General features: G+C 32.7%; 2 protein-coding genes and 1 long non-coding RNA gene across 3 annotated transcripts; 2 read left to right on the top strand and 1 right to left on the bottom strand.

The window, feature by feature from the left end:
• The first annotated feature begins 441 nt into the window (after window positions 1-441).
• LOC139823502 (putative nuclease HARBI1) lies at window positions 442-3,014 on the top strand. The gene is made up of 2 exons (XM_071796053.1): window positions 442-720; window positions 1,999-3,014. The coding sequence occupies exons 1-2, from the start codon at window positions 506-508 to the stop codon at window positions 2,762-2,764; spliced, it is 981 nt and encodes a 326-aa protein (XP_071652154.1). The 5' UTR covers window positions 442-505; the 3' UTR covers window positions 2,765-3,014.
• A 1,966-nt stretch (window positions 3,015-4,980) lies between these two features.
• On the bottom strand, window positions 4,981-6,003 carry LOC139823503 (uncharacterized). Its single transcript, XR_011734800.1, has 3 exons — window positions 5,795-6,003; window positions 5,497-5,643; window positions 4,981-5,347 (listed from the first exon to the last, which is right to left on the bottom strand). It is a non-coding gene; the product is annotated as an uncharacterized lncRNA (long non-coding RNA).
• Window positions 6,004-6,784: 781 nt separating this feature from the next.
• LOC139823504 (nose resistant to fluoxetine protein 6-like) lies at window positions 6,785-13,060 on the top strand. Its single transcript, XM_071796054.1, has 10 exons — window positions 6,785-6,799; window positions 6,845-7,121; window positions 7,216-7,423; window positions 7,610-7,775; window positions 7,861-7,940; window positions 8,011-8,106; window positions 8,557-8,686; window positions 8,855-9,029; window positions 9,161-9,303; window positions 9,389-13,060. The coding sequence occupies exons 1-10, from the start codon at window positions 6,785-6,787 to the stop codon at window positions 9,524-9,526; spliced, it is 1,428 nt and encodes a 475-aa protein (XP_071652155.1). The 3' UTR covers window positions 9,527-13,060.
• Window positions 13,061-18,066: the final 5,006 nt, after the last annotated feature.

Raw genomic sequence — 18,066 nt, 5'->3', positions numbered from 1 at the left:
TCGTCTGGGCTGGGAGAAGCTAGAGGTGGGGTTATGGTTTTTTTTTGTTTTTGTTTTTCCTTTTTTTTATTTCTCCTTTTATTTTTTTTTTCGTTGTGGTAGGGTGGGGATGCTTTAGTGTTGTGCTCAGTGTGGAGTAGGGTTTTGTTGGGGCGGTGTTTGGGGTTTGGTGGGTCTGGTGCCTCCCCCCCCCCCCCCCGCCCCCCCCCGCGCCCCTCGCCCACCCTTAGTTCCGTTGTAGATGTGCGGGCGACGTTGGGGGGTTTTACTGTTAGATGCGCTGGCCGTATGGTTGAGCTAGCTTGTTCTTGGGCAATGTGGCTATGTCTTGACGGCATTGGGTTATGTTGTCTTCTGACATTCTGTTGTGGGTTCGGGTTCGGGCTTGCACACACACACACACACACACACACACACACACACACACACACCACACATACTTTAAGAATAGATTCAATTTAAAAATCTTTAAAAAATTAAGATAAACATATGTTTTATTTGATCAATGTCTATATGTAGCTGTGATAAAGTTGCGCTATTGTTATATTCTTTTCTCCTTTTAGAATTTAAATCACATTTTCGAATCAACAGAAATACTTTTGAGCAATTAACGCAAGATCTTGGGCCAAGTATAATTGAAAGGGACAATTCACCTAATTTGCCACCACATAAACAGATTGCTATAGCTCTTTGGATTTTTGGCAATCAAGAAGTTTACAGGTTTAGTATATATAGGTTTATTAACTTTAGTATAACAGCCAGAAGGTGGACTTGGTTTACAATCAGTTCCTTAATCGCTCATACTAACATATAACATCCTCATACACACAAATACCTAATAACCTATTAAAATTATAAAATTATAAATTATGACACATTTGATATTTAATTTAACCTATTTAACAATGTTCGTTGAGCATCGATTCTTATTGCACTGACTTTTTACCTCACAGCCTATCTCACAACCTATTGATTTCCTATATCTATCTTCTTTTTCTTTCGCATTCCTTTCCCTAACAACTTAGCAGTACATCCGCTTTGGTGGTGCCCAATTTATCGTTCCAAAGTTTTTCCAACTTTTCCATTCTATCCTCTCCTAATACTGTAAACCATTCCTTTGTCTCAATACAATCCTTTACGTAGTGGTTCATGTTATCCTTACCTTCATTACAAAAAATACACATTTGCTTCTCTTTTTTTATACAATATCTGTTACCTGCTTCTAAGTTACCGCATCTTAAATTTAACAGCGCTCTGATACTATCCTCGAGATCCTACCTGTCTAAATTATTCATCCTTAAATAGCTGGGACCTTCCAAATCTTTACTCAGCTCCTTATATTTTAGGTTCTTTAATTCCTCCTCTTCTTTGATTCTCTTCTCCTTCCTCTTCTGTTCAAATAACGTTTTTATATTACTTCTTTCTTCCAAATACCTTCCTCTTTCTACCTTTCCTTTTCTCCATTTCATGTACATCCTCTTCACTTCTCTTTTCTTCCTAGTGCAGTTTCTGTCCCACTAGTCCTTAAAACCAATCTTCATCTTTTTAATTGTTATTTCCTTCCTTATCAATAAATACCATCCCTTGGTTTGAACCTATTCTACTAAATTCCTACCTCCATTACCTATTAAATGTAACTTTACTTTTCCTTCCCCACCCTCCTTCCTCTTCCTCCCCGCCACCTAATTCTCCTGTTCTAATGTTAAAATCTCCTATAATCACGGGTTCCCTATCTAATTTTTCTATCCAGTTATCTAACGTCTCCTCCATCTTGTTCCAACCCTCCCTATTATATACTGATATGATATTTGTTATTCCACCTTCCTTAATTATTTTGTTTACAGGTTTAGTAATAAAAACATTAATTTTTTTCGTGTAACACTTCCATTAGATGTAGATTAATAAATAATAAATATATAGTTAAAGTAATTGATGATTACAATAACTTTCAATGAATATCATTTCCAAGTTATATTATATTAGAATTAATTTTTTTAGATCCGTTGCAGATCGTTTTGGAGTATCAAAAGATACCATATGGAGGTGTGTCTTTAACGTGGCATACGTATTAGAGCAACACGTTTTAAATTACATAAAATGGCCAGAGGTTCATGAAATATTATATATACAACAGGAATTTGCTGCCATGAACGGTTTCCCAGGTGTAGTGGGTGTCATTGATGGATGCCATATTCCGATTAGTGCCCCTATTAAATATTCAGACAGTTATATAAATAGAAAAGGATTTCATTCTATAATATTGCAAGGAATTTGTGATCATAGAATGAAATTTATCGATATTTTTGCGGGAATTTGTGGCAGTGTTCATGATGCCCGAGTTTGGCGATTAAGTGATATAAAACGTGCGATAGACTATGATGTAGAAAGATATTTTCTACAGCATGGTCATTTGCTAGCTGATTCTGCATATCCGCTCTCATATAACATGCTCACCCCATATCGTGACAATGGTCACTTAAATCACATACAACGCAATTATAATACTAAGTTATCAAAAACTCGTGTCATAATTGAAAGAGCGTTTGGAATGTTAAAAGGGCGATTCCGAAAATTAAAATATGTATATATGTACAACACAGAAATGATACCATTACTGGTACTTGCGTGTTGTGCCTTGCATAATATTTGTATTGAGAATGAGGATGAACCATTTGATATTGTCGAGGATAATGAATACAATAATAATAATGATGTATTTATAGAAGCCGAGGAAAAAAGAGAAATTATTGCGCAATTACTTTAATTATATTTAATACATTTTATAACACACATAAAATTTCTTTCGTATAAATCAATATAATATAAATCAAATAAGTACTTATTGTAAATAAATAAAAATTTCTTTTTAATCTTACATTTAAAATTGACACATCACCTCTCTACCTCACTCTACCTCTCTATCAATCTACCCATCTCTAAGATATTAAAAATAGAAAAAAAATGTATTACATGTGTAAAATGTTTAACAAAAATAAATATTAAGCTTATTAATATCACATGTCTTAAGTTTTTTATATATCAGAATATTTTTCTTTATCTTATTTTGAGTCCTACAATAGAGGAGATCACAAATGACTGCACTCGCGTATAGATCGTCCAGAGAAACGAAATGATTGAGTATAGTCTGACGACAATCTGAGAGCTAGAAAAAAAAAGAAAATAAGGAGAGTAATAGTACCGATTGGAGAAGTACATTATTGAGTCGTCTATCGCGAGTATAAAGGAAATACTGGTCTAAGAATATCAGAATGCGCTACGCAACCTCCTCGGAAACGCTTGTATAATCTTACAGGCTAAATTATATTGTAACTTGCTGATCGTTGATTGCATGATCGTGATTTTCGAAGTCGCGAATTACCGTCCCGCATCGATATCGACGAGTAACGCTAAGTTATACGAAACGCATCAGACTGGACGCAATTCTCTCTTTCATTAATCAGATCATAGCCTAATCTCCGATAAATTTCTTCTTTCGAGATGTCATTTTTCTCACGACGGATGAGAAAAGGATTCGTTAATACTTAAAACTCTTATTCGAATAACGGCATGAATTTATTGTTTTTAAAACAGTCCTTTGTCTTCTTCCTTGGAAAGAAACAATGAGGATGAGTGCATGGAATGCACATCCCTTTTTTTTATTACCAACAATATTTGCGGTGTCCTCCAACGGCGCCGTACGCTTTTCTTACGAATTATCTTGTAACTCGAGAAGCAATTTTAGGCTGAAGCGAAGTGGGACTAATATCTCGTGTATTGTGTGGCTTAACTACGGCTATTAACGTATCACAAAAGAAATATCGCGTTTCTCGCAGATCTCTCCGACTTTCGTTAGCCAGCCCAAAATCACTTTTGTATTCACATGACTCGAGACGCGTGCACTACGAAGAACGACTCTGTCTCCCTTACTCTCTTCCTCTTTCCTGCTTCGTGCTAAAGCACGTCTCTCGCTAAGATACCCCTGAATTTTATTATACTTTCACCCTGTTATCTCATCGCACTCCTAAAAACTATCTTTTCGTAATACGCGTGTTATTAATCTCTTCTCATTTATCCAAACATGGTCATTTCTCCACATATTAAAACGCTCATCAGATTAATAATTTACGCATTAACCATGGAAAGAGTTGATTGGTTTTAAACTGTCTTTGCTCGATCTTTGTGAAAACACCTTCTCGTGAGTGAAACTAAATTATAGCACAATCACTATAGCATCTTCTTTAATAACGACGAACGAAACGAGCAACGAATACATACTGTAGCTTTACTCAGTAGCTTTAAGCATCGGTACATTCGACAATACAACACTAAGGCGATTTTTACGTAATAGATAACACTGCGTATACCCTTAAGTCTCACGTACACACTCCTGCTCGCAGCGCGTACGACGCTCTCTCTCTCCCCCCCCCCCCTTTATCCCTCTCTCTGTCCTCCCTTACTATTCATTATCTTTTTGCACGTATTTTTCCAATAATGTCAAGAATCTCTCTTGCATTTCTAAATTCTTCTTATGATGTGCTTCTCTTTGTTTATACAATTTTTCCGTCAATGTGGATCCAGTGTGTTTTTCACGTCTCCTCACATTGCGTGTGACGCCGTAAGAAGTATTTGGAACTGCAGAATCATTTTCATCGTTGCATTGCATGTTGTCTGTATGAGGACTTCTCATTCTAAATCCTTGTGAACTGGAAGCAATTGATAGAGACGATACTTCGGGCCTAGTATTCAGGAATTCATCAATTATGTCGAAATATTCCCAAGTTTCTCGAGCTCGTCCAGTTTCATTATTCATGTCTCGTACATGCCTATATTTCTGTTTTAAATTCTTCCATTTGTAGAACATTGTTCGTCAGTGATGTTGTACCCTCTTCTATGGAAACTGCTGGCTATGCACTTCCACACTTTCTTCTGCATATAATTCTTTTTATTTATTATAGATATATTGTCTCTAACTTCTTGTATTAACAATTTAGTGGTTTCTGCAGTCCACTGAAATCTCGAGTTTTCTGTAAAAAATATGGTTATTGAAATAATATAATATGTTTCTCATTCCAAACATGTCGACAATAACTAAAAGCCACACACACACACACACACACATTTAATAAACCTTCCCAGCACGAAAAAATTTTTCAATTTTATAATATACCTACCAAAAGTGTCCTGCTCAATGGATATGTCTTCACTTGCATCCATTTTAAATAACTTGTAAGTCTTCAACCTTCAACCTTCAACCTTGAAGTAGATATTTTACAGTGAATGCGTTAACTTGCCTCGATACAGACTTTAATTGTCGATGTCTGTCAACAGCCCGCTAAAATCTAGTTTTCTGTAAAGGAATATATTTATTGAAATAATATAATAATATATGTTCCTCATTCTAAACATGTGTACATACAATAACATAATAGCAAAAATATATATATATTTAATTAACCTTCCTAGCACAAAAATTTTTCAATTTTATAATATACCTACCAAAAATGTCCTGCTCAATGGATCTGTCCTCACTTGCAGGTTTTTGATACATCCAAGTGATGATGAACAATATTTACAGTGAATGCGTTAACTTGTCTCGATACAGACGTTGATGTCTGTCAACAGCCAGCTAACATTTACAGTTTTCTGTAAAAAAATATATTTATTGAAATAATATAATAATATATGTTCCTTTAATTCTAAACATGTGTACAATATAATATATAACAGCAAAAAATATATATTTAATAAACCTTCCCAGACACAAAAAAATTTTTCAATTTTATAATATACCTACCAAAAAGTCCTGCTCACAATGGATCTGTCCTCACTCGCATCCATTTCAAAAGACTTGTAAGTCTTCAAGCTGCTTAAAAAAAATATTGCTTTAATTAAATTACATATTAACAATCAATGTAGTGAGGTTAAGTGAAGTTAGAGGTTAGTGAGGTTAATAATTCGTTTTTCGGGATTTCTGTCAGTGAAACGTGTATGTACATATACTTCTATTATTTAATGTATATTTCAAAGAAAATAAAGTGTTAATCATTAGAACAATAATACGTATCTATTTCTCTGCTTTGATTAAAACTCAACGAACTCAACTTTCAGAGAGAACAATTGCGACTTGCTCCTCACAACGCAACGCAGTAATCCGTAATCCGAGTGCTGAGACAGCAAAGATTAGTCTAGGGGATTTTTCGAAATGAACTGATTGAGTACCACTGCTCGAGCCGATTAGAAATCCGACTACTTGTCGGAAACACCCTCAATATATATTATATATTACCTAATTTACCTAAATAGAAATCTTCCTCCTGACCGATAAGTCTATCGACCTAATTTCGAAATACGCGCGCGATATCGAAACTGGCGATACCTGCGCCGCCAGCGTCGAAAAAGTGAAAGTGACGTTTCTCTGATAATCATAATAATATTGAGATGACAGCGGTCGACGTAGACGACGACGACGACGACGACGACGTATCTTAATAAAAATTTTTCACATTTGGACTTTGCGTCGCAATATCTCCGCTCGTAGGGCACGTAGCGGAATATTATGAGAGAAACCCCCCCCCCCCTAATTGGACCCCAAGCTATCGATCAAGCCTACTTAGAACTTAATCCGTTCACTCGTTATCGAGATCTCAACATCTCGGGTACTCGCAACCCGTCGCGTCGCGTAAAAGAGTCACGGTCGGTCTCGCTCCGCGTGTACTTGGCGCGAGACACTACCGTGTCTCTTGATTAATTATAAAATATTATGTAGCTACATCTTGTGCTACATATGGCTTATTCGTGTGTATAGAATTCCCCCTTGTTTAATATTGATCTTGCTTAATTAAAGCATTTTGATTTTTGTATTATTACTATAAAGACATCGAATTATGATTTAGGTGTGGAAAACGTGTCTAAGGAAACAGGAATGAAAATAATTTTGTCTTCATATCGAAAAAGTAAAATTGGAGAAATATTAATATGTTTCTCCGCTTACACAAATACGGGAAAAATATTTAGCACAAAATTAGACGCCGGCACAATACCCGTCATTCACGGCTTAAAATTTCTAAGCATGTGTTCAGTAATCATAATACATAGTCTATATTTTACATTAAATTCTCTTGGCAAGTAATTTATAATAAATTTGTAAAATAGATATTTTTGGCTTTGTTTTTTTATTGTTTAATACGCATAACCAAAATTTCTTTATGTTCACAGACAATGAAGTAGTGTTGTGGAGATACATTGACAGTTATATTTACTTATATGACATTGGATTAATATCCGTTGATATTTTTTTTCTTTCAAGCGGATGTTTAGTGACTTATATATATTTGCGAGATAAGACGAACCAAATACCAAAACCGATTTTTTGCGGAGAAAAATTAATTGAATTCTTTATTCATCTGATAAAAAGATTTATTCGGTAAGTATTTATTATTGTGATGTGTTTGAAGAACACAGAAAACAATACAAACAACAAAATAAAATTATTGCAGTAATAAACAAAATAAGGGAATATGTTACAAAGAAATTTAAATATTGATTTTGATGTAAACTAAATAATAACTTTCCTTTTACACGCGGCTGTAATAAAATTTTTCTTTTTAAGGCTGACACCGGCTTACATGATTATGTTAGGGATAGCGCAATTTAGCTCGGATTGGTTTGATAAGACATCGCAATTTTACTTGTACGAAAAGTGGCACGAAACTTATGCAAAATATTGGTGGAGAAATCTTCTGTACATAAATAATTTCTTTGGAATGGATGCAATGGTACGAACACGTTTGATAAGATCAATTTAAAATTATACTTGTGGAGACCCATAGAAACTTTTCTAAAATTTTTATTGCATTACAGTGCATGATTTGGAGTTGGTATCTAGCTAATGATATGCAATTCCATGTAATTACTACAGCGCTGTTGATTTTGTCGACTATGTATGTTAACCAACTATTATAGTTAATGTCTTCTTCGAGTATACTTGAATAAATATATTATAAATTTCAGATACTTCTATGCCGCTGTTACGATATTGAGTGCACTTTTAATAGGCTCAGTTATTCTTAACGGTTATATTTCACACGTTTACGAACATGTCGCGACGTAAGTTACTAAAGTATGTTACTTATTGAGAAATCAAGTTAACCCCTTCGTTGGCATTGACGCAAAAGTGCGTCAAATTTTTCCGTGCCCTGTGTGGCATTGACGCAAAAGTGCGTCAACCTTTTTTTTCCTATAACTTGCTCCGATTTGGCATCCAAGTCTTACACGGGGGTTTTTGGGGTCGCTGATTACGAATCTGAATTCAAAATTTGCAAATTCAAAATGGCGGATCCAAAATGGCGGATGAAAATGCAAAAAATTACTTGATTGGGATGAAATTTGCCATTTTGAATTTTCGAATTTTAAGTTCAGATTCGTAATCAAGGGTCCTCAAAAACCCCAGGGTACAAATTTTCAGGATAAAAAATTTTCTTGCCATTTTGGGAACTTTTTGTCGAATTCTCTCTGCCAACGAAGGGGTTAAGAGGATGCTCTTTCTTATTGTTACAGACGCGATGAACCGCATAATTATGCAGATATTTTCTATATCACACCATGGATGAGAATAAGTCCATTTATTATTGGGATAATTACGGGTTACATTTTGGCAAAATTAAAGAATAATTTTGCTTTAAAAGATGTAAAGTATATTTCTTTTGTTTTATATAACATATTAAAAATAAATAGTCATTGAAAAACTTATGGAATATATAAACTTATTCTATATAAACTAACTAGTTCCATGTAAATTAATTATATAGTATCGCATAAATTAAAATGTATTATATTAATTTGACATATATTTCAGAAACATATAATTTTGTGTTGGTGCCTGGCTATTTTTTGCAAAGTATCCGTACTATTTTTGTCTTACAATCGAGTTACATCTGTTCTAGCTACTTCTATTTATGTAGCACTGCACAGAATATTTTGGGCCATATGTATTGCATGTGTTGTAATAGCATGTTCAACTAAACACGGAGGTTCGTTTATTCATTAATACATAAATACATCTTATAAAAATTGGAATATTCTTAATATATTAGTGATATATTTTAAATATTGTTATAGTTTAAAAACATCATTTTTATCATGTATGCTTACTTTGCTATAGGCATCGTTAATCAGTTACTCTCATTCAAAGGCTGGATTCCTCTTAGCAGGCTCACATACTGCGCTTATCTTTTAAATCCGATTATCATACAATCGGTTTATTTATACAGTGAAACGTCGATTCATTTTGAACCTCTTACCTTTGTAAGTATACAAATATTTGAAATTCAAGCATTAATAGAGAAATACGGTAAAAATGTATTATTTGTTTTTTTACTTTTGATTCCAGGTTGTTATGAATGTGGGATACATTACTATCAGTTATCTTTGTTCTTATGCATTGTCTTTGATGGTCGAGATGCCCTATATTTTGTTAATGAAAATGTTTATCAAGTACCGCAATAAGCCATATAGAAAGGAAATGTAATCTTGCATACAAACATGTAACATCACGTACATGTAATGTTATACAATACGTGCCAATAATTTCCGAACCGTTAAATAATATAGGTACCCATCTAAAAAATCCGAGATAAAATAAAATCGATTGTTGAATCGCAGTTTGTATTGAACTGATATTTATGAAAATTTATATTTGATTTTGATGAAACTTTCGAACAAATTAAATACTGTTTGCATTGGGATAAACTGTATTGAAGAAACGATGGTACAGCGAAGATGAATCATAGTTTAAAAGTGCATAAAAATTCGATCAAATTCATCAAATATATATATATATATATTAGGGGGTGTCATTTTGGAGCAACTTTTTTTTTTATTTCACGAATAGCATATATACTTGCAGGAAGGTAAAATAAGATACCTGTTTTAGCCCTTAATATTAATATTAACAAGTCGCTCATCGCGATTTTTTATTTTTCATTTAGTAAGATAGAAAAAATTTTATAACTATCTAACAAACAGTAATACAGCATTGCGCCACATAGATTTTCTGTAATAAATTTACCGCTCTACAAAAAAGACCTTTTATCATTTTTTCATAAATTCAACTGTTTAAAAGATATTCAAAGTTAAAGTTTGATAAATTTTATAAAAATTGTTTTTGCTTCTTATGAATGTTGTATCATATCGACTATCAAAAATTATAAAATAATCAATACATATTTTTGTAAAAAATTTAACGATCTACAAAAGAGGTCTTTTATGTTTTTTTTCATAAATATAACCATTTAGACGATATTAAGGTTTAAAGTTCAAAGTATACTCGCTTCGCTCGTGCGACCAACTTCACACTCATTGAGAATCGACCACTTTTTCCACTAGTTGTACAATATACTATTATAAACAAAACTTTTTATCGTTACCGTTACTTAAAATTTATTTGGCTAAATAACTGAAAGATCAATTTTTAGCAACATTGATACAGATTCTTTATACATTAGTTATTATTTATAATTTTACTGTTTGTCAGGAAATGTGGAAATCTTGCAAATAAATTGAAATGTATAAAGTAAAGTTGAATAACGATAAAAAATAATTTTCTAAATTTTTATTCTTATGTAATAATCAAGCGCGTAACTACGTTATCGTTAACGTTATGAGAGAAACTTACCGTTAACAGTTTGTTACTGAAAAGTAATAACTGTATAGCCACAACAGCGTTCGGAAGTAATGCGTTACTTCTCCTTTTCGGTTAAAAAACATTAAAAGATAATATTTTTATCAATTGTTTCTGTTGAAATTTAAACGACAAACGCAGTGTACTATAATTATTCAATCGATATAAAAACAGTATTGAGCAACACAATGAATATTAGTATAAAACGCAAAGTACTTACATATCAATATAATGGACTTATCTTAATTCTTTGATTAACTCTATCGATCGCGTGGTGAGCTCACCGGAATCAGCCGTAGAAAAAAAGAAGATCATTCCGTTGCTATGTACGATATTCAATATAATTCAAATGCAACTTCAACAAAATGCAACTTCAAGAACTAAATGAGATTTACCGACCAACAGTTTCTAATATCTTTAATAATTATAAGATTTAATTTTATTACGAAGAAATTAGTCAAATTCAGCAATGCAATTATAATTACTTTATACACTTATATACTAATTATACCTTATTGTTTCAAGAGATGCTTGATTTGTTAAGTTTATCTATATTCTTATCACCGAATTATTCAATGATGTTTTATTGATAAAAATAATTATCCAAATATGATCATCGGCCAACCCACCTTGAGTATGGAAATTTTGGAAAACCTGACAAATGTTGGTACAGTCATACTACCGACGTCGATCAAAGGTTGTGGACTTACAGCGGGTACTGCGTTGGCTATCAGAGGATTGAATCCAAATGTAGAAGTTATTGTAAGTGAACAGGTGCATTTTTATAACAGTAAATTGCAAAATTATTTCTCATTTTAATCCAATGAGCCATAATTTATCTTAAGAAGAAGATTGCACTTTGGATTATAGAAATAGAAATTTGTGAAAACTTTACATGTAATAATCTTCAGGAGGTCCAATCTGCACTAAATGATCCTTTAATCAAATCTATTAGAAAAGGAACGATTTCCAGTAAAGAATTGGATTCTCCAGTGCATGAGTATGCGTGGTATAAGAATTTAAAAAAAATTATGGGAAGTTTGTTTGACACGATTATTGAGGTACATCAGAATACGTCTGTTGCGACCGAACTTCTGCTAAGAAAAGATCCGCGATTTAGGGGCAGCAATTGGTTTATCTGCGATATTATCCAATAAATTCAATAAGCTAAAGGGAAAAAGGTGACTCGTGTCATATAAATTTAATAGCTTTAATAGCTTTCTTTAAATCAGTGTAGTATCATCATACTCATCAGTGAGTAATATCAAGAAATTCTTGTCATTTGAAATAACAAAATCATTTTGTTAAATTATTTAATTCAACTAATCATAAACCTTATTGTACTAATGAAATTATAATCAATTGAAATAAGTGACAATGTTAGATGAAATAAATTCTACAGATGGTAAGTTTGGTTGATTAAACATTATTTATGTTTATGTCAAATAAATGATTCTGTGAAATGGATAATCCTTGTCACGTAAATACATGAAATATTTAGTTGTTTTAAAAAGACGTAGCTATTTTATTGAAGTAAATATATTACCATAAAGAAACCTACTTTCATCATTTTAATAAGTGGTTTTGTTGAATGAGCATAATATTTAGTTACAAGTTTGATTAAACGAAGTTAACTATTAATTTAATCATGTCATATGCTCTGCAGAAACATATAATTGATCAAATCTAGAGTATAGTGCAGTAGAACAAATCAATTAGAATACTTGATGTAATTATATATTTTTTTTTATTCAATTTGTTCTTCTTTAGATGAATAATAACGAGTAACTTATTTGAACTAACAATGTTTTTATCTTTACTCTTTATTTTCATATTAGTATATGACGTCAAATAAATGGTTTTGTGAAATGGATAATCCTTGTCATGTGACTACATAAAATATTTAGTCGCTTTAAAAAGACGTAACTATTTCATTAAAGTAAATATATTGGCATAGAGAAAACTGTTTTTATGATCTTAATAAGCGGTTTTGTTGAATGAGCATAATATTTAGTTAAATGAAATACTTCACCCATTAATTATTTACAACGAATGTGATAAGCGTTTTCACCGCTAGGCGGCTGCTAAACTCGTACTTCAAATTCAACCAGAGACTGTATATAAGGCTCCATGGCGAAAGCGTCTATCACTCGCAGTTGTACAATTCATCACACCGGTCACTCGAGTAATGGAGATGTGACAATTATTTATTTATTTATATATGTGGCAGTCAACCAACTGCTACATATATAAATAAATAAATAATAAATAAATGTTTAAGACATTTTTTATGAAGTATTGATATTGTTTAAGGAGGTTGAAGCAGTTTGGTCAACTCTAGATTTTAGTTTGTAAAAAATATATATGATAGTATAGGATCTACCGCATGTGTGAGAATTATTTCAGATTTATTGACCATCCAGAAGCTGAGATATTAATTTCCAAAAATGCGTCGTTTTACATGGGGTTAGATGGAGAAAGCGTTGACGGCGATGATTGATCCCAATTTTCTTTAATATCTAGTCTATATAAACGCTCAAAAAACGTGCCTACGCGTACAGTAAATTAATGCGAACATTTAGAACGCAAGAAAACACGTATTCACCATCTAATAACAAATATATTACAAGTTAAAGCGATCGAAATTAGACTGAAATAGCAGTTGATAGTTCGCGAGTAGGTAGATGTGGCAACGCAGCGTCGCCCGCGTTTTGGCTGTACCCGAATCCTGTCGGTATGTGCACATTTTTGTGGTTCTCTTCCGTGCTATGTCCACGATTTTTTGATTCTCTTTGGAAATAAAACCAAAAAATCATGAATCTAACGGAAGAAAACCAAAAAATTGTGAACATAACATAAAAGAGAACCCTAAAATCGTTGACATTACTACAAAATAGTAGACACAGCACGGAAGAGAACCAAAAACGTGCACATACCGACAGGATTTGGGTATAGCCAAAACGCGGGCACCTAACCTCTTATCCAGAATGACAGAAAATTCACCGGCATGTTTACGTTTAGCAACTGCCGTTACGTGGCTCAACACAGAGGCGAGTACTGCTACCACTCCATAAAAGTGAAACGTTGCCAAGTTTCAATCGTATTTAATATAATCGACGGAAAGTTATTAAAAAATCGATAGCTTATATAATTGTCAAGGGAGCTACCAGTAAGAATCATTATTTCATTCTATCAACGGCAAAACATATATTTATGCCATTTTTATATTGAAATAATTAGCAATACTACAAGTTTTCAAGTTGGCATTGGCAAAAAAGTGTTTCGTTTTTAGCTAATTAAAATATAAAGATGCATAATATGATACTTTTACTATACGTTTTATGCAATAGCAGCGTATGGAGAATAAAATGATACCTAATACAGATTTTTTAATGACCTAATAAAAACTTTTTTCTAAACCGTCAATTGACTCAACTGGATCGCTTCAACCTCCTTAAATGAAACAATATCATTAAAGCGATAAAGAATATGTCTTTTGTTTCAAACAATTTTATATTCTTTGAAAAATAAAACAATCGTAATCATTGATCGAAACATTAGTTTGTTTGGATGCAATAAAATTTATTAAATCTAAAGAATCTTTTTTTTCTGTGTACAAAGAATAAATGCTTTTTTCATTGAAATTAATATTTGTGACATGAACAAAATATACTGCTTCTTCAATATTAAAAATAATCTGATTAAAATGTTATATGTTCAGGTGAAACAAATATTTCTTCCCTTTAATTCATTATTCGTGACAGTTAACAAAATACAAACTTCATATAACGTTATATACAATTCACTGAAATGTATCTGTATTTGTACAAATTTATTACCTTGTTAGACAAACTAAATTTACCATTGAATCAAATACGTTACTATTGAATGAAATTGATGAATTTGTATACTTGACAATATTTATATTTCAACATAATGAATTACTATTAAAGAAACTAAATATTTCTTTTCATACAAATAATACTATTGAATCTATTTAAATATAATATTTTTTGAATTAACAAATGTTAGCTTGACAGCCCGTGACCGCTGCATTTAGTTGAATCAAATAATATTTCTTTGAATCAACGATTTTTTTTCTCAGTGTAGTTTTTTAAGTACTTTTAATAATCCACAGCGATTTTGTGATTTTCTTACGTTGTGTTGGTGTCACGCCAGTCCGCGCAAAATACCGTGTTTGGGGTGATGTGCAACACTTTTTTTGGGGTGATGTGCAACACTCATTTTTCGCTAGTTTATCGCTATTTTACGATGGAACATGTGTATATGAAGTGTTTTAATGCATTTTTCAATGTGTTTAGTCATTATGCCACGAAAGTATAAAAATAAGGATATCGCTGTTCCGGTCAATTGCGAGCTAATTTGGGCAGCAATAAAATTGCTGAAAGGCGATCATCCGGTTGCGTTTTTCCTTTCATTATATTAATTTTTAAGCGATAAATAAATAAGAAATCAAATAAAAAATGATTTTTTTTTGTGAAATTTCCATTTGTCAGAGGTCGATTACAATACAGTGAAATTTTTTGTTCACCAGATTTCGATTAATTTGTATTTAAGAAGCCCAAATTTAACATTTAAGTCGATTGATGTCGATATTCATGCATTTTTTACCTTAATTTTACCTGTGTTGCACATCACCCCAAGAAAATTTGAAAATGCTAAAACAGACGTTTTTTTTTGAAAGCTCAAAAAATTTTTAGGAAAAATTTAAAATTTTGAAAATCTAATCACGCAGAATTGTAGTATTTTCCTTCCTCTACATTATACAGCCATGATATATTCAAGAATTTGATTTTTGGATATGTTTTCCGAGCAACGCGTGAACGTGTTGCACATCACCCCACATAACCCTATATGTTTGTAACACTAATTCTTATATAATCTACGATACATTGATTAATGCAAAGGAAATGTAAAAGAAAGTTATTTAATTCATACAATTTTATACTAATCTTAACTACTAACTATAACTGTAACATTTTAGTTTGTTAAAAATGCATAAAACATGAATCTTAATCTAAACGTTGAACGGGGGTCGAATAATTAGAAATAGAGCAACCCGGCTTAAAATTACCAAGATTAAATTATGCGTTTTATTTATCATACTATACATAATATTATACAGTACATACACGGTGCCATAAATACCTTCCCACGTGAAGATAGCCGCGTCCGAGACAAACAACAAAATAGCTGATGTTATTAACTATTATTTGTGTCTACAATATTTACATTTAGAAAAGATTCGCATGTTTCTCTTCAACCTTCATCGTTTCGAATATTTTCCTTGGCGTAGTCATAGTAGAGGAGCTAGCTCCATTTTTTCGTGATTATTTCGGTACTTATGAAACTTTTTGTGGTGATTCAGAATGTTATTCAATGATCAAAGCTCCGGGGACTGACAAAAAAGTGGGGGGCTTTGGGTGGTATAGCCACCCACTTGTGCAAAAAAAAGTTTTTTTTTAAGTCATTTCGGTATGTCAGCCATTTTGCACCATAATTCTATGATATATTCTATGACTATTAGCATAATTGACTGACAAAAAAGTGGGTCTCAAAACCCTCATAAAATATTGTAAATTCCACAGTTTGCAATGACTCATGAATTTTTTCCTTCTACCATTGATGGTCATCAGGACTCATTTTAAGGTAAATATCCCGTTTAGGGGACCCACTTCCGATGACCTTGAATTTGACATATATTGCCAAGGACACCCTCCCGAGTAACATGCAAGTGATTTTAGTCGGGGGTCGCTTTTGATTAAAAAGTTATTAACAAAAAAAAAGTTAGATGACGCGCTTTAAATATTCTCTGCTTTAACAAAAAGACTTCAATTTATCAACAATTTACTGCTTTAAATGTTGTATTTTGGTAAAGCAGCGACTTTTCCGCGAAATAAAGTATTCTCTGTTTTAACAAAAAGACTTCAATTTATCAACAATTTACTGCTTTAAATGTTGTGTTTTGGTAAAACAGCGACTTTCTCGCGAAATAAAGTATTCTCTGCTTTAGAAAAAAAAACGTAATGTTAGTCGTTTATGCCTTCTAATACTCAAAATAGCTGCTATATTTTTCAAACTTTTTTTGTTTATAACTTTTTAATAAAAAGCGACCCCCGACTAAAATCACTTGCATGTTACTCGGGAGGGTGTCCTTGACAATATATGTCAAATTCAAGGTCATCGGAAGTGGGTTCCCTAAACGGGATTTACCATTTATTTGAGTAATGAAAAGACAATAAGAATTAAAATGAGTCCTGATGACCATCAATGGTAGAAGGAAATAGTTATTTGTACATACTGTTATGTGTTTCATAAGTTCGCGCCATCGTTTTCCGTTTCCGCCCGAAACAATACGGGAAGTAGAGGGCTCAGGAACGCGCGCGCTAGCGTAGACAGATGTACGTATAGCCGTGGCTCGCTGCGTTCACTCTCTCTCTTCCGTCTCCGACAGTTAAAAGCGCAGTATATTATATAGCGAGTACCAAGATAGAAATAAAGTAACAATATCAAGGTGCCAGAGTCTTTCTTTTCCGATACACAACACATACCCTATTTTATGTTGCAAGTGCGTGGAAAGTGGCCTATCACGCGCGCGTCGCGTGCGTAATGGGCCACTTTCCATGCACGTGTGACATAAAGATTCATAAGTCACAAACTGTGGAATTTACAATATTTTATAAGGGTTTTGAGACTCACTTTTTTGTCAGTCAATTATGCTAATAGTCATAGAATATATCAAAGAATTATGATGTAAAATGACTGACATATCGAAATAACTTAAAAAAAATGACATTTTTGGGCGGCCCTACACCCACAAGCGACCCACTTTTTTGTCAGTCAATTATGTTAATAGTCATAGAATATATCATAGAATTATGGTGCAAAATGACTGACATACCAAAAATGACTTGAAAAAAAAATTTTTTTTTCACAAGTGGGTGGCTATACCACCCAAAGCCCCCTACTTTTTTGTCAGTCCCCGGAGCTTTGATCATTGAATAACATTCTGAATCACCACAAAAAGTTTCATAAGTACCGAAATAATCACGAAAAAATGGAGCTAGCTCCCCTACTATCAGTACATGTCACATTTAGTAAGACATTCTCCGTGATATAGTGCGGATATAATGGCAGCTCAACGTTATATTAAGACAATTTGGAAAATTTGCAGTAAATTACCCAATAAAAACAAAGCTTCCTCTATGAGGAAGCAATATATAAGGTGCAATGATTGTGAGAAAACCTATAATAAAAGTGCACTATATTTAGAAGCACACTTGTTCCATGTACATAAAATATTTACCGAGGAAGGCAACTTTATATGGAAAGACGAATCCGATGGCTCGCCATGGCGATATTTCACA

Source organism: Temnothorax longispinosus, unplaced genomic scaffold (assembly GCF_030848805.1).
Source record: "Temnothorax longispinosus isolate EJ_2023e unplaced genomic scaffold, Tlon_JGU_v1 HiC_scaffold_122, whole genome shotgun sequence".
Taxonomy (NCBI): domain Eukaryota; kingdom Metazoa; phylum Arthropoda; class Insecta; order Hymenoptera; family Formicidae; genus Temnothorax; species Temnothorax longispinosus.
This window is presented reverse-complemented; position numbering and strand designations above follow the sequence as displayed.